Here is a 13,862-nt window from a genome sequence, read left to right on the forward strand (position 1 = left end):
TATTAGTAGAGTGAAAAATAGTAATCTTACATATGTTTAATGTAGTTTTCCATTTTTTAATGCTGTATGTTTACATATTTTTTACAATTTTCGAAAATAATTAATATTAAAATGTAAAACTATATTTTATGCCACGTGTCATCTTTTGGGAGAAATTTTTTTCGCTGATGTGGACGCTCTATGGAGCCTCAAAAGCTCTTTTCGAAAATAATTAATATTAAAATGTAAAACTATATTTTATGCCACGTGTCATCGTTCGGGAGAAATTTTTTCCGCTGATGTGGACGCCCTATGGAGCCTCAAAAGCTCCATTTTATTAGTAGAGTGAAAAATAGTAATCTTACATATGTTTAATGTAGTTTTCCATTTTTTAATGCTGTATGTTTACATATTTTTTACAATTTTCGAAAATAATTAATATTAAAATGTAAAACTATATTTTATGCCACGTGTCATCTTTTGGGAGAAATTTTTTTCGCTAATGTGTACGCTCTATGGAGCCTCAAAAGCTCCATTTTATTAGTAGAGATTTTTGTTAGCAAAGTCGTAATCACCAAATCATGGGCCGGCGACTTCTTTATGTTATGTTGGGATGTATGGGCTTATCAGTGCACTAACCTCATGTGCTTATTATGTCTTACGTTCACTTGAGTTCTCGAATTTAACCCGTCTACATTCAGATTCAAACCTTCTGAAACAATTGTGCCAATTTGTAAGTTTCTTTTAGATATCTAATATATCCTAAATAAAATTATTTGGTTGGCTGAGCAAAGATATCTTATCTCCAACTCATAAGTTAAAAAAAAAATGATGTACGAATATGGTTGACGACTTGACTTGTTGTTGGAAATGCGTAGGATCCAAAAAAAGTCAACCAGAAACAGAACTTGACTCTGATTGTGAATCCAGTAATCAGAACAGAGGAACAGTATTGAATAATATTAAAATGGGAGAGTACTTGGTAACTGGAGGGACAAGCTTTATAGCCTCTCACGTTGTAAAGGCACTTCTTGACTTGGGCCATTCCGTAAGAACAACTGTTAGAGACTCCTCAGGTACTTTCAGATCTCTCATTTATGTTTTGCTGCTACGAGTTTTGTTTCTAACTATTTTGTAAAGATGAAGAGAAGGTTAGGTTTTTGTGGGAGTTAAAAGGAGCCAAAGAAAGGTTAAAGATTTTCGAAGCCGATCTAACAGTGGAGGGAAGCTTTGACGAGGCTGTCAAAGGTGTTGATGGAGTCTTCCACATTGCCTCTCGTGTTACTGTTTGTCTGGACAAAAATGATCTGGTCAATTACAGTTTACTTTTGTTAGAAAATAATCTCATTTTCTATTTCATATCGATCAAAGTAGTTGAAGTATTGGAGATAACTGATGTTTTTTTTTCCCTCAGGAGAAGTTGGTCGATCGAGATATAAATGGAACAAGGAACTTGATGAACTCTTGCGAAAAATCAAGAAACACTGTGAAAAGGATCGTTCTCACATCTTCTTCAACCGCAGTCAGGTACCGCTATGATGCCACAGACGCCTCTCCACTTAACGAATCGCATTATAGCGATCTTGACTACTGCAGAAACTTCAAAGTGAGAAAACATACCTCATTTTTGTATCAATTTCACCCATCCTCATGGCTCATACATTGTTGTCTGAAAAATGTATGTAGATTTGGTATGGTTATGCAAAGACATTAGGAGAGAAAGAAGCTTGGACTATCGCAGCCGAGAAGAATCTAGATCTAGTGGTTGTAATCCCTTCGTTTTGTATCGGTCCAATACTTAGTCCAGAACCCACAAGCTCCCCTCTCATTCTCCTCTCCATAATCAAAGGTTAGGGATAGTCTTTTCATTTTGACTATTACATTTTAAATTTCTGTAACGCACCTCAACTTTCTTGTTTTGACTAGGTGTTCGGGGAGATTATCCGAATGTCACGGGAGGGTTTGTGCACATAGAAGATGTAGTTGCTGCACAAATCTTAGCAATGGAAGAGCCTAAAGCATCAGGAAGATTCATATGTTCGAGTTCAGTGGCTCACTGGTCAGAGATCATTGAGATGCTAAGACCTAAATACCCGTTATACCCATTTGAGACCAAGTAGTTACTTTACTCCCAATCTATATTTGACACTTTTATGTCATGTTTTTTGATGTTTTGCACAAATAAAACTGTCACAGGTGCAGTAGTGAAGAAGGGAAAGATATGCCTCATAGCTTGGACACAACAAAGATACGTGAACTTGGCTTACCGCCATTCAAGTCTTTAGCTGAGATGTTTGATGACTGCATCAAGTGCTTCCAAGACAAGGGTCTACTCTGAAACTCCTACTGTTATCAGAAAATCAAAGTGATCTTAGCTTAGTAGTTTGGTCTTGTTTTAAGTTTATTTTAAACACCAATAATCTAGCCTATCTTATGATTCCCCACTATGTCGTTCCCATCTTCTTGGAGTTTAGCATAAATCGACTGATAGTGTCACACGTGCTTGCTTGTGACATGGGTCTGTCTGTACAAAGAAGGGTGCAAGAGCACGTGTACACAAAAAGTAGTGGATAATGCCCACTTTTGAGCCTCCAAAAGCATAAACGCATGCGATAACGTTTGTAGACTCTACAAAGAGGAAGGTAGGAACCTAAGAGACGCAGAAGGCGAGACCAACAAAGAACAACTACACATAATGCATCACAGATTTAACATAAGAGACTGAAGAAGGTAAAGCCAACATCCAAAACTCCTGCAAAAACCCTCTTTAGAAGGATCTAAAAGCACAAGGAGATTACACATGCTACATTCTTATTCATGTTCTTTTGAAATAGCAAACTAAACCTTAAACGAAACGACTAATTATTGGAATACAGTGAATCAGATAAGCTGAAAAACTTCAGGGGCAAGCGATGTTGAGAGGAGGCGCTGCAAAGGCAAACTTCATATCATCATGCTCAAGTTCCACATCTGTGAAGTCACAGTCAGGTAGCTCACTTGGTAAGCTGACGTTATTAACATTATCAACCACAGAGAAATCATCAAACAGATGATCATAGTCCTCGTCCTTGAAAAAATAATCAAAGTCCATCTCCCCAGCAGCCTTTGCGCCAGACTTCTCTTCTGCTGCTAAGAAGCTCAGATCAGGGATCTCCAGCTCAGAAAGGTCGAAACCTTCCTTGGTCAAATCACCAGAAGCAGCAACATCTTTCCTCAGAGACACCTTTTCTTTAGAAGCAGCAGAACGCAAGCACTGGCTGTTCGCTGACGCAACCGACGCATCAAACTCAACCTTCTTGTCAGCATAAGCCTTCCCAGCTTCTTCAAGGGTTGCATAAGTACCCAACCACACCTTAGTTTTGGTAAGTGGGTTTCTAATCTCAGCAGCCCATTTGCCTGATTGCCTCAGCCTAACTCCCACTGGCTTGTTAACTTGCATACGTCTAGAGTTTTTGTGATACTGAGAACTCTCAGAGAGCAGAAAGGGGAGGTTAATCTCATGGACAATGCGCTTCACCTTAGGAGGCTTACACTCGAACCATTCGTCGCTAGAGGAGTCATCAGTAGCATAAGGGTCACTGACAATAATACGAACTTTCCTTCCTCTCACGGACTTCTTCATATCTGATTCAAACACTTCAAAATCTCTTACCAAAAACTGCTGAATCAGACAAGGGGCTTTGTCTCAGCGAACTATGAAAAAGGGTAACCTTTGCCTCTTGTGAGTCCTGTACAAATAAAAAGAAACCCATAACCAGTTAGGCTTCTTCTTGTAGATGGAGAGGAGACAAGAAAGGTCATACCTTTTAGGTCTTACGCCCATGGAAAGTGATGGAACCTCCAGAACAAGCCTCTGCTTGGAGCAGAAGCGAAGAGCGGTAAGAGCAGTGGTCAGACCAAAGAAGAAAGCAGACGAGGTAGAAGAAGACGATCGAGTGGGAGAGGAAACGTGAAACAGAGACGAAATCAAAGCCGATTCAGACACAGCCGACATAAATCTCCGACCTTTACTGATGTTCCTGTTCTTCAATAAGACACAGAACCCAGAAAGATCAGTGACAAAGTAAACCCTTAAACCCTAGAAAGAAGAGTAAAAAAGGTTCTTGATTTTCACTCTGTTTCGCAGAAAAATCAGATCTTTACAGAGAGAAAGACATAAACAACAGTGACTGTAAGCAAATCTAAGAGAAGACTTTGGTTTTTGTTTATTAAACAAACGAGTTCCTGGGAGAGATTGTGTATGAAAAAAATTAAAGCTTTTTTCACCTACCTTTGTGTGAGGCGTTTTCTCTCAGGGATAAAGCAGCTTTCAACCTCTGTTTATATTCTGTTATTTTTGGATTCACCTCTCCGATTTTCTCTCTAGGTATTTATCTTCTGGTCAAAAGGAGCTATTATCTTTCTTTTTTTATTACTAGACCCATTCAAACAAAACGTAACAATTTTGGAAGTAAAATATTTACTTTCTATATAATTTCACATTTTCTAAAATATGTGATCTTCTTCTATGCGAGATTATAATTTATTAAATTTCATAAACTGTTTTTTTTACTGACTGAAATAAATATATGATACTCCAGTAGAATAAATACTGAGATCTGGTAGACAAAGAAATTACAGCATAAATGATCATATTTTTATGTTCTCTTGAATTAGTAAAAATCTGATAAAAGTAGTATATCATCAATGTATAAAGAAGGGATGTGCAAATTGATGGGCCCATGACCAACCATGCTTTTAATATCCCATGCATCTATCATGGCCCACCTAGAATTCCAATCGTCTCAGGGTATCCACTTCTACCGTGTGAATGTGATACATTTTCTCTTTTTTTTTTTCTAAACCTCGTTTACCAATGAATTCAGGTAAAAATAGTAAAGTGTCAAACTGGGCCGGCCTGTCCCAAAACAAAAGTTATCTGTGGTGGATTGGCCCGCAAAGTTCACGGGTAACTTGTATAAAATATAAGCCCTTGATAAAATGACAACGGAACACACATTGATTTTTCTTCTACGACTTCTAAAGTTTTGCTTGACGTCTTAAACAAAGCCAAAAAGAAAAGACACATAGTATTGAACACTAATGATAATGTACAACTAACTCACGCTTTCTGTCATTGTGTATAGGCCTCGGACATTTATCCGGAAAATCGATTATGTACCTAAAAATATCGATTATGTGCCTAAATATATCAATTATATTTAGTTTCTAGATAACCAAACATCTTAGAAATATTATCTATAAACCAAAATACCAAAAATCTGAATTATTTAAATATCTTTTATCTAAAATATTTTAAATTATCCAAATTACCTAATATTTCTATCCGAACAACCAAATCATCTGATATTCAACCTGAAAAACCTTAGAATTATCTAACATTTTTTAACCCATATCATTTGAAATTACTTAAGAAAAATAGAATCGAACCGAACCGAACCGAAATTAAATTGAACCCAATTTCTTTTTGCATATTAGCTCATTTCTAATTATACTATCCCAAACGAACCAAAAACTAACACAATCAAATTGAAACCTAATCGGATTTTGTAAATAATTAAACAATTTCTAAATTTCTAGCTCTAGAAAACTGATAACGGAAATATCAAAACTGAACCAAAAATCGAAATATTCAAACTAAACCGAAAACCGAATGCTCTTAGTTTTGTGTAGCATCAAATTTGGTGGTTCATGTTGAAGCATGATTGGACCACTTTAGATTTACGATTTATTTCACATAAATTATTTTGCTTATGAGGCCGAAATTTGATTATTTTGCTAAATATATTTTTGCACTCGAATTAAATATGAGGCTGTGTGGTTCTGTGTGATTGGACCATAAAACATGATGCATGCAATGCAATTTTAAATTGAAAACCACAGATCCATTTAATTGTTTTATCTTTATAAATTAAAAAAAAAAGAAGCCTGCATCCGAATCGCAGCAGGAACCATGATACTTCACCAGTCACATTCATATATCTTTAATGGGAAGGTGGTATCAGATCAGAATCAATGGGACGATCAGTTCAATTATTTGTGCTTATATAAAAACAACTTTAAAACCGTTTACTTTATTTTATAAGAGGCCAATAATCACTCCTCTCAGTTTTATGAATCTGTGTGATCTGCTCAGACAAGTCAAGAAGACACATGGCTACCAAATCAGACATGTTCGGAGACCAAACCAGAGATGCGCTTCTCTCTCGAAAAGGCTGCTCAGACTTCGGCTTCAATGACTCCGGCATCATCTCCGACGACCGTCGTTCTAAATGGCGGTGTTTCCGGTTCTTCTCCGACGGGATCGTCGCGAGCTGGAAAGCTCTCTACGACTTCGCCGCCAGTTTGTACGAGATGGGCCGTTCAGATCGCCGGAAAGTTTACTTCGCTGTGAAGATGGGAGTGGCTCTCGCGCTCTGCTCGTTCGTCATCTATCTCAAGGAGCCGCTTCATGACGCTAGCAAGTACGCTGTGTGGGCGATTCTAACCGTCGTCGTCGTCTTTGAGTACAGCATAGGTACTGAACTGAAATTTTTTAGCTTCGAATCGATTAGATTAGCTTCTGGGTTTGTTGTTTTTGTTCAATTGGATCTTTTGGAATCTAAAAGTTTGTTCCTTTCTCGACAAATCACCACTTGAGTTGTTGTCTGAATCAGTTAAATCTCATCTGTTCTGTCCTGGCTGAAGAGATCTCTGATCTGATTTGTCCTTTGGCTTATACTATGTGTAACTCTGCTTTTTTGGTAGGAGCAACATTGGTGAAAGGATTCAATAGAGCCATAGGCACACTCTCTGCTGGTGGGCTTGCTCTTGGCATAGCTAGGCTCTCTGTCTTAGCTGGACGTTTCGAGGAAGAGATCATTATCGTCAGTATCTTCCTTGCAGGTTTGCTCCACTTACCAATTCTCTCAATCCATATTAAGTTATTATGAATTACTACTCTGTTTGATCCATTTGGTTTGTGTCTATCAGGTCTTTGTGCAAGTTATCTGAAACTCTACCCGGCGATGAAGTCGTATGAATATGCATTCAGGGTGTTTTTGCTGACGTTCTGCATTGTTCTTGTGTCGGGGAACAACTCTAGAGACTTTTTCAGCACTGCATACTTCAGGTTTTTGCTGATTTGTGTTGGCGCGTGCATCTGTTTGGGTGTGAACATATTTATACTTCCTATCTGGTCGGGAGAAGACCTGCATAAACTAGTGGTTAAGAATTTCAAGAGTGTGGCCAATTCTCTCGAAGGTAGGTAGATACCATTTAATGGCCTGCTCTCTTGGTTTGTTTTGGGTTTTTTTAGCTCACTTTTTGTTTGTACTTTTTGAAATTTTCAGGATGTGTTAATGGGTACTTGCAGTGCGTTGAATACGAGAGGATTCCTTCGAAGATTCTCACGTACCAAGCTTCTGATGACCCATTGTATAGTGGATACAGGTCCGTAGTCCAGTCTACGAGCCAAGAAGATTCTCTGGTGTGTGTTTCAGTAGAGTCATTTTTGTTGAGCAGCATTAGTTAACTTGAAAAGGATATAGATGGTAAAAAGAAAAGTATCTCTCTTTTTTTTTCTTTGCAGCTTGATTTTGCGGTATGGGAGCCTCCACATGGACCTTACAGGACTTTCCATCATCCGTGGGCTAACTATGTCAAACTTAGTGGTGCAGTGAGGCATTGCGCTTTCATGGTCATGGCTATGCATGGCTGCATTCTTTCTGAAATCCAGGTAACTTACCATTTTCCTAGCATATAGATGCCACCGAGATTCCTGATGTTTGTGGCTGTAAACCTTTTGCAAATGAGATATGCTATAATGACTTTTAGAAACTATGCCCCAGTTGAATCAGGTCTCCTTGTAGGCAGTGCCGTCTCTAGGCATGTGCAAGAGGAACATTTGCATTAGGTCTAAAAACATTTTGCAATTTTTTTTATAACAATTAGAACATCTCCGATATATAATTCCAAATTTTCTTCTAAAATAGAGTAACTACATAATGAAGTTGATTTTATTTCAACCATATCCCATTTTGAAGTGAAAAATAAAGTAATAAAGATATTACTCTATTTTATGGATTTTACTCTATTATAGAATGAAAAATGAAGTTGGGTTTGAGCATTTTTACTTCAAATTTTATTTTGGAGTAAAATATGGAGTGAAATTGGAGATGCTCTTAGATGTTAAAAAAAAAAAATTAAGGTCCATTTTACATAACTGTTTTATTTGTTCTCATAAAATTATAATTTGCATAAGGTTCATATAAATAATAAGAAGTCTAATACTATATAGATGACACTAAAGTACTCAAAAACTGCTTGAAACCAAGAAAAATCTAAAGGAACCATATTGCTGCAGAGTGTGATCTCCTATTTTAGAATCTTTTGTTGCTAGTGAATGATCTTGCTGATATAAATGGGTGTGTGATTTTTGCAGGCAGCTCCAGAGAAAAGACAGGCTTTCCGACACGAACTTCAGAGAGTTGGAAACGAAGGAGCCAAAGTCTTGAGATTATTTGCAGAAAAAGTGGAGAAAATGGAGAAACTAAGCCTAGGAAACATTCTCAAGGATGTCCAACGGGCAGCAGAGGAACTGCAGATGAAAATAGACAAGAACTCCTTCCTTCTTGTCAACTCGGAAAGCTGGGCTGCTATGAAAGAGAAAGCAGATGCAGAAGAAGCACAAGAAAACTATCACGAATCCAAAGACGACGAGACCAAAGTGTTCCAAACCCTCAGCCAGATCTGGGACACTAACACCAACCATCATCAGAATCCACACAATGGTAATGATTCTCATCTATGGATTTCGACAGAGAGCATGATGCTTAGGAACCGAGAACAGTGGCCAAGCGTCTCGTTCATAGGCGGTAATATGATCAATGAGATAGAATCCAAAGTATATGAGAGCGCGAGTTCTTTATCCCTGGCCACATTTGCGTCTCTTCTCATCGAGTTTGTTGCTAGGCTCCAGAATGTTGTCAATGCATTTGAGGAGCTTAGCACCAAAGCCGGTTTCAAAGAGCCAGTTAGTGAAACACCAAAGAAGATAGACAAAGCTGGGTTTTGGACAAGACTTAGCAGTTGCTTCAGCTCCAGGGCTTAGCAGAAGCACTTGCAGTTTTAATTATGGTGGTGAATAGTTGATTTTGTATACAAATTAATGTATTTTTTGTTTTGTTTCATCTTTAAATAAGTTCCTAATCCATGGAAAGTTAAAGTAACTAGTTTCTGGTCCGCGCTACGCGCGGATTAATTGATTTGAATTTGTTTAATTTATCAATTTTTACTTGTATATAATATTTTGTATCTACACTTTTTGTGTATTTTAATTTAATCTACATTTTCATGATTCAAAGTTTTTTTTACCTTATTATAAAAATATTTATATACATGAACAATTCATCAATATTTGCATGGCAATGTATTGTCTGTTTTATATGTTTCATACATATTTTTTGTCGGCATGTTTCGTACATATTTTCGAAGTAAAATGAATTTTGTGAGCAATTTAATAATGTTTATATGGTAAAATATAATCATTTATCTATTTTCCAGTTGCACCTTTTCATTTCAGTCTTCATGATGTGTATAGACTTATCACTATGAGAAATATCTACCATATATGTAGCTAACCAATAATGGTTGTTTACATGTACTTTACTTTTATGTGAATTTCTTTATTTTTATGTAAATTACTTTCATTGTATTATTTGAAGATAAATTGTAAACTTCTAAAAACATAATTGTGGTTATTGAAATTCTTTTGGTTAAAATTTATGAGGAATAGTTAGTTACAAAATATAATATATTTTTAATAAAAATTTCATACGTTTTTTAATATGTATAAAAAACATACATCTTTTGAAACAAAATAAGTATATTTTTTTTTATGAAAAAACGTTTTTTTGTTTGACTCATTGAAAATTGAATAGTATGATTGTTTTATGGTTTATAATATTTATAAGTACTTATGCATCCTTCATTTATGCTAAACAGAATTTTCCGATTTCTCATTTTCAATACTTGAAAGTCAATTATACAAACATACAAAATAGTTTGAGACATCCTCGAGTAGTTTGGATTTTTCTTTGATTGAAAATAAAGTAATACTTGTATATGTACACTAAACATCTCATTTTCAATGCAATTTTAAATATTTTAATCAATTTAGGAAGGCTGTTTAATTTTTCAAACCAAATAACCATAAAAATTACTAAAAGTTGAGTACAACACTTTCCATTTCATATCAAATATTCTCTCTGTATTTAAAATATTCATGTTTAAGTTATTTTCACACATATTAAAAATAACCACTTATAATTTAACATTTTAATTTTTGTTTTAGTTTTAATAAAATGCATTAATTATATCCGAAAAAACATCAATCTTTTGTATACAAAATAGAAAGCTAAAAAAATCAAACATTTGTACATGGAGGGAGTATAGTTTTAACATTTAAATTTTATTTAATTATAAGTGTCGTTTTACATTTCGAATGCATATAGTAAACAAATATTTTTAATATCCCTTATTTTTAACTCATTAATTAATAAAACCAAACAAAAAATTATACTCACTCTGCTTATTAGTAGAATATGTTTTATGGTTATACACAAAAATTTATACTCACATAAATTTTGTTTTCATTTTCTAGCAAAAATATCTAATTATTTATCTAACCACAATTCAATTAATATTAGAATAGAATGTATAATATCAACGGTTATATAAAATCAATTAGTAATAAATTTCACATAGAAAATTGAAAACTTCATTTAATTTGAAACAAAAATTTCTCTAAAACATCAAGTAGTAAAAAACATAGTGAGTATTAAATATGGATCATGTGACAAAAAAAATTAACAATTTTTTATAATTTTGAGCAAAAACCTAAAACAACATTTGTTATGAGACGGATGGAGTAATATTTTTTTTATCATCAGTCCTCTTTTTGGTTTCAACTTGTTGAACTTGTCATTTTTTGTATTGCTTGAACTTTTTGAGATATACACAGTACTTAATTTAATATATTACTGGAACTAATTATTTTTGTTTGAGCAGTGGTAACTGAATATTTTTAGTATTTTATTATTATTTTATTCATTTAAATAAATAATATTATATTATAGTTGTTTCCCATGATATGTTTTTATTTTATGAAATAAGAAAGATAATTTGGAGTTTTTAGTTGTTGCCCACTTTGACCAATTGTTTTTTTTTTTGATTGACTCCTTTATATTTTGGTGCAATTCAAGCTAGTCCAACCCTCCCTTCGGTGCAATTCAAGGTCCCAGATCTTTTCTTCCGGAGCTAACGAAGCTCTTGGGGTTTCAGGTGGGCAGGACAAACTGAGACTCGTGTGTTTTTTTTGCAACATAGTGCAAATACCCCACCACAAAGCTACAGTTCTTTGATTCTGCATTCTTCCAAATCATGTGTGTTTGATTTGTGTGCTTATTAATTGATTCCTTTGGTGTGTTGCAGCTAGAGTAATGCTCAGTGATTATATTGATATGTTTCAAAGTTCTTCCTCTTGAGATGATGCTAATAGTTAATTAGACTGTATGTGCATTAATTTTGTTGATGCATTCCTTTCATATTCTCTTACGAATGTGTTTGTATCAATTTGTTAATGGGATATAGATTTGGTCTTCTTTCTAGTACAGGGGACACTCTTACCATTGCTGGGACCATGATCCTGCAATGATGAAGTACTTAGATTGCACTCCCTCAAGGCTACATACGGCTTTTGACAGTAATGTCATTTATCAAATCGAGATCATGGAATATGTGGACACTTCAAAACTTTTTACTTCAGCAACTAAATTTTTTTTTTGTAAGCTTTTTTTGTTATGAGGTTATCTCTTATTCCTAAACTTCTCTGATTTTTCTGTTCTAATTTTTTAGACTTTATTTGTTGCATCAAATTTCAAACTATACTCTTTAGATATTTTCTCCTGCATTTGTGCTCATTAGTTAATGCAATCACTGATGGACCTGTGACACTTATCTACTCTATTTTCCTCTATTTTTAGGTTCTTGACTTTGCCTTTATTCTTTTGGGTAACTCTTCCTTTGGAGGTACTTCTCCCTCATCTTCAATACGATGTGTCCATAATAGGGCATTGCAGAATCACATTCACAAACCAACTGAAAGAGGATTAAAGAAATACATATTTATGGGGGTAAAAACATAATCAAGTAATCATATCACTCAATCGACCAGATGAACACAAACATGGTTCCACCCTTCATGAGCCTTCACAAATTCTTCATATGGGAAAAGAACCTGCAGAAGACTCAAAGAAAAGTAAAAACTAATTATTTTCACAATCATTCAATCAAAAGAGTCTTAGACGCAGAACTATCCCGTACGTTGAAGTCCTGAACCTGAGGACATTTTGGCAGATGATGTTAAAACAACTCTCCCAATATCTCTGCACTTTCTTGATGACCCGAACTCCAATCGCACTTTTGGCACTCTGCTGAGCTGATAGAAAATACACATGGGACTGAATTTAGAAAAAACACTGAACCGACTTAAACACACAAGATGTTCAAATATGATGTGAATTATAAACACTCATATATATTAAATTCATATGAGTATCTAAGCAATAGCTTTCAAACCCAAGACTTTCTGTCGAAAAATCTAAAGATGCTAAATCAAGGTAATCAATAATATTATTCATCTTCCTGCATGTCCCAGCAGCCAAACAGTGAACAAACCAATCAACTGAAAGGCCCAAAAAATCAAGATTCTATGAAAATCAAGTAAAACTTCCAAACGATGCAGATGCAATCTTCTTAGTTACCATTTTCAGATTAATGATCATACATCAAGCAAAAGTACATTAGAATTTAGAACAGAAGGAAATATAAATCTAACCAGATACAGGAGAGTCCTTCGTTGACGATCTTCCTCATATGGCTATATCTCGTTCCGTGACGCTCGCACATGGGATCAAGCTCTAATAATATGGAGATCACAATTCGGTTTATACACTGTTCCAGAGAGATAGAGAGATGTGAGACTAAACACTGTATACCTGGTGATTATCAGAGGCATCGTAGGGAGATCCGCAGCTGATAGAATTATCAAAACTACTGGACAGATCTAATTAATGGTCGGAAGAGCTATCGTTGTTGCCATTGAAGCAACTATATTTTTGCGTCTCCATTTGGCTTTCTTCTCGTTGTTCTCCTCCAAAACTGAACCATCTTCGCTAAGCCATCAGAACTCGTCATGATTCATCGGCTTATATAGAATGGTTTAGGGAAACCCAAAGGGTGAGTCGGTGATGTCGTTTTTTTGTTTTGAGGAAGTAATAAATGGTGACAATCACAGTTTACAGGTGACGATTCATGTATATCGGCTAAGAATATGAAAAAAGGATTGCAAAGGTGAAGCAAGATTTGCCCATGATGTGGATAAATAAACTGACATGGCAATTTAATTGGCCATGAATATTTTGGCTGATGTGGCATGGCTAGAAAGTCTCCAATTTAGTTTCTTTTATATAGTAGAGATTGTATTCTGCTTGAAGTCTTGTTGTCTGATTATTATTATTTGTTGAAATACAATTTTTCATTATTAATTGGATTATTAAGTGTTGCGATGTTCAGTCCTGACCAACTGATATGATCTGAAACCTTACCAAATTAATCGTTTTGAAAATCGAACAATTTTTTTCGAAAGATGGATTCGTGTTCTTTTAAATATTCTAACTGAATTTGAAATGAACAAATGATGATTAGCTACATCATCTATATATAATCACACGATCTCATATTTACATAATACTAACATATTTATTTTAACTAGATGAATCATATGATGACGATATGTATCAACTAACATATGTTATATAAGTTAACATTGTGGTTATAATTAT

The 13,862-nt window shown here is 35.0% G+C and overlaps 3 protein-coding genes across 6 annotated transcripts; 2 read left to right on the top strand and 1 right to left on the bottom strand.

Annotated features, from left to right (window-relative positions):
* Positions 1-757: 757 nt before the first annotated feature.
* Positions 758-2,423, top strand: LOC106347157 (tetraketide alpha-pyrone reductase 2-like). Of its 2 annotated transcripts, XM_013786651.3 has the most exons (6): positions 758-1,055; positions 1,120-1,289; positions 1,394-1,585; positions 1,666-1,828; positions 1,906-2,095; positions 2,176-2,423. In XM_013786651.3, exons 1-6 carry the CDS (start codon positions 821-823, stop codon positions 2,315-2,317), a joined length of 1,092 nt encoding a protein of 363 aa, XP_013642105.1. In that variant the 5' UTR covers positions 758-820; the 3' UTR covers positions 2,318-2,423. The 2 variants fall into 2 exon arrangements, with proteins under 2 accessions (XP_013642105.1, XP_022546706.1); XM_022690985.2 differs by lacking the exon at positions 758-1,055 and having other exon boundaries at positions 1,120-1,309.
* A 243-nt stretch (positions 2,424-2,666) lies between these two features.
* On the bottom strand, positions 2,667-3,601 carry LOC106347159 (ethylene-responsive transcription factor ERF116-like). Its single transcript, XM_048740164.1, has one exon. The coding sequence runs from the start codon at positions 3,599-3,601 to the stop codon at positions 2,879-2,881; it is 723 nt and encodes a 240-aa protein (XP_048596121.1). The 3' UTR covers positions 2,667-2,878.
* Positions 3,602-5,856: 2,255 nt separating this feature from the next.
* LOC106347155 (aluminum-activated malate transporter 4-like) lies at positions 5,857-13,565 on the top strand. 3 transcript variants are annotated; one of them, XR_007316331.1, is made up of 7 exons: positions 5,885-6,496; positions 6,727-6,864; positions 6,952-7,221; positions 7,311-7,447; positions 7,550-7,696; positions 8,402-9,187; positions 13,497-13,565. XR_007316331.1 is itself a non-coding variant. In XM_013786649.3 (6 exons), exons 1-6 carry the CDS (start codon positions 6,133-6,135, stop codon positions 9,068-9,070), a joined length of 1,725 nt encoding a protein of 574 aa, XP_013642103.1. In that variant the 5' UTR covers positions 5,857-6,132; the 3' UTR covers positions 9,071-9,316. The 3 variants fall into 3 exon arrangements, 1 of the variants encoding a protein (XP_013642103.1); XR_007316330.1 differs by having other exon boundaries at positions 8,402-9,184; positions 13,495-13,565; XM_013786649.3 differs by lacking the exon at positions 13,497-13,565 and having other exon boundaries at positions 5,857-6,496; positions 8,402-9,316.
* Positions 13,566-13,862: the final 297 nt, after the last annotated feature.

This window comes from Brassica napus, chromosome A9 (genome assembly GCF_020379485.1).
Source record: "Brassica napus cultivar Da-Ae chromosome A9, Da-Ae, whole genome shotgun sequence".
In the NCBI taxonomy this organism is placed as follows: domain Eukaryota; kingdom Viridiplantae; phylum Streptophyta; class Magnoliopsida; order Brassicales; family Brassicaceae; genus Brassica; species Brassica napus.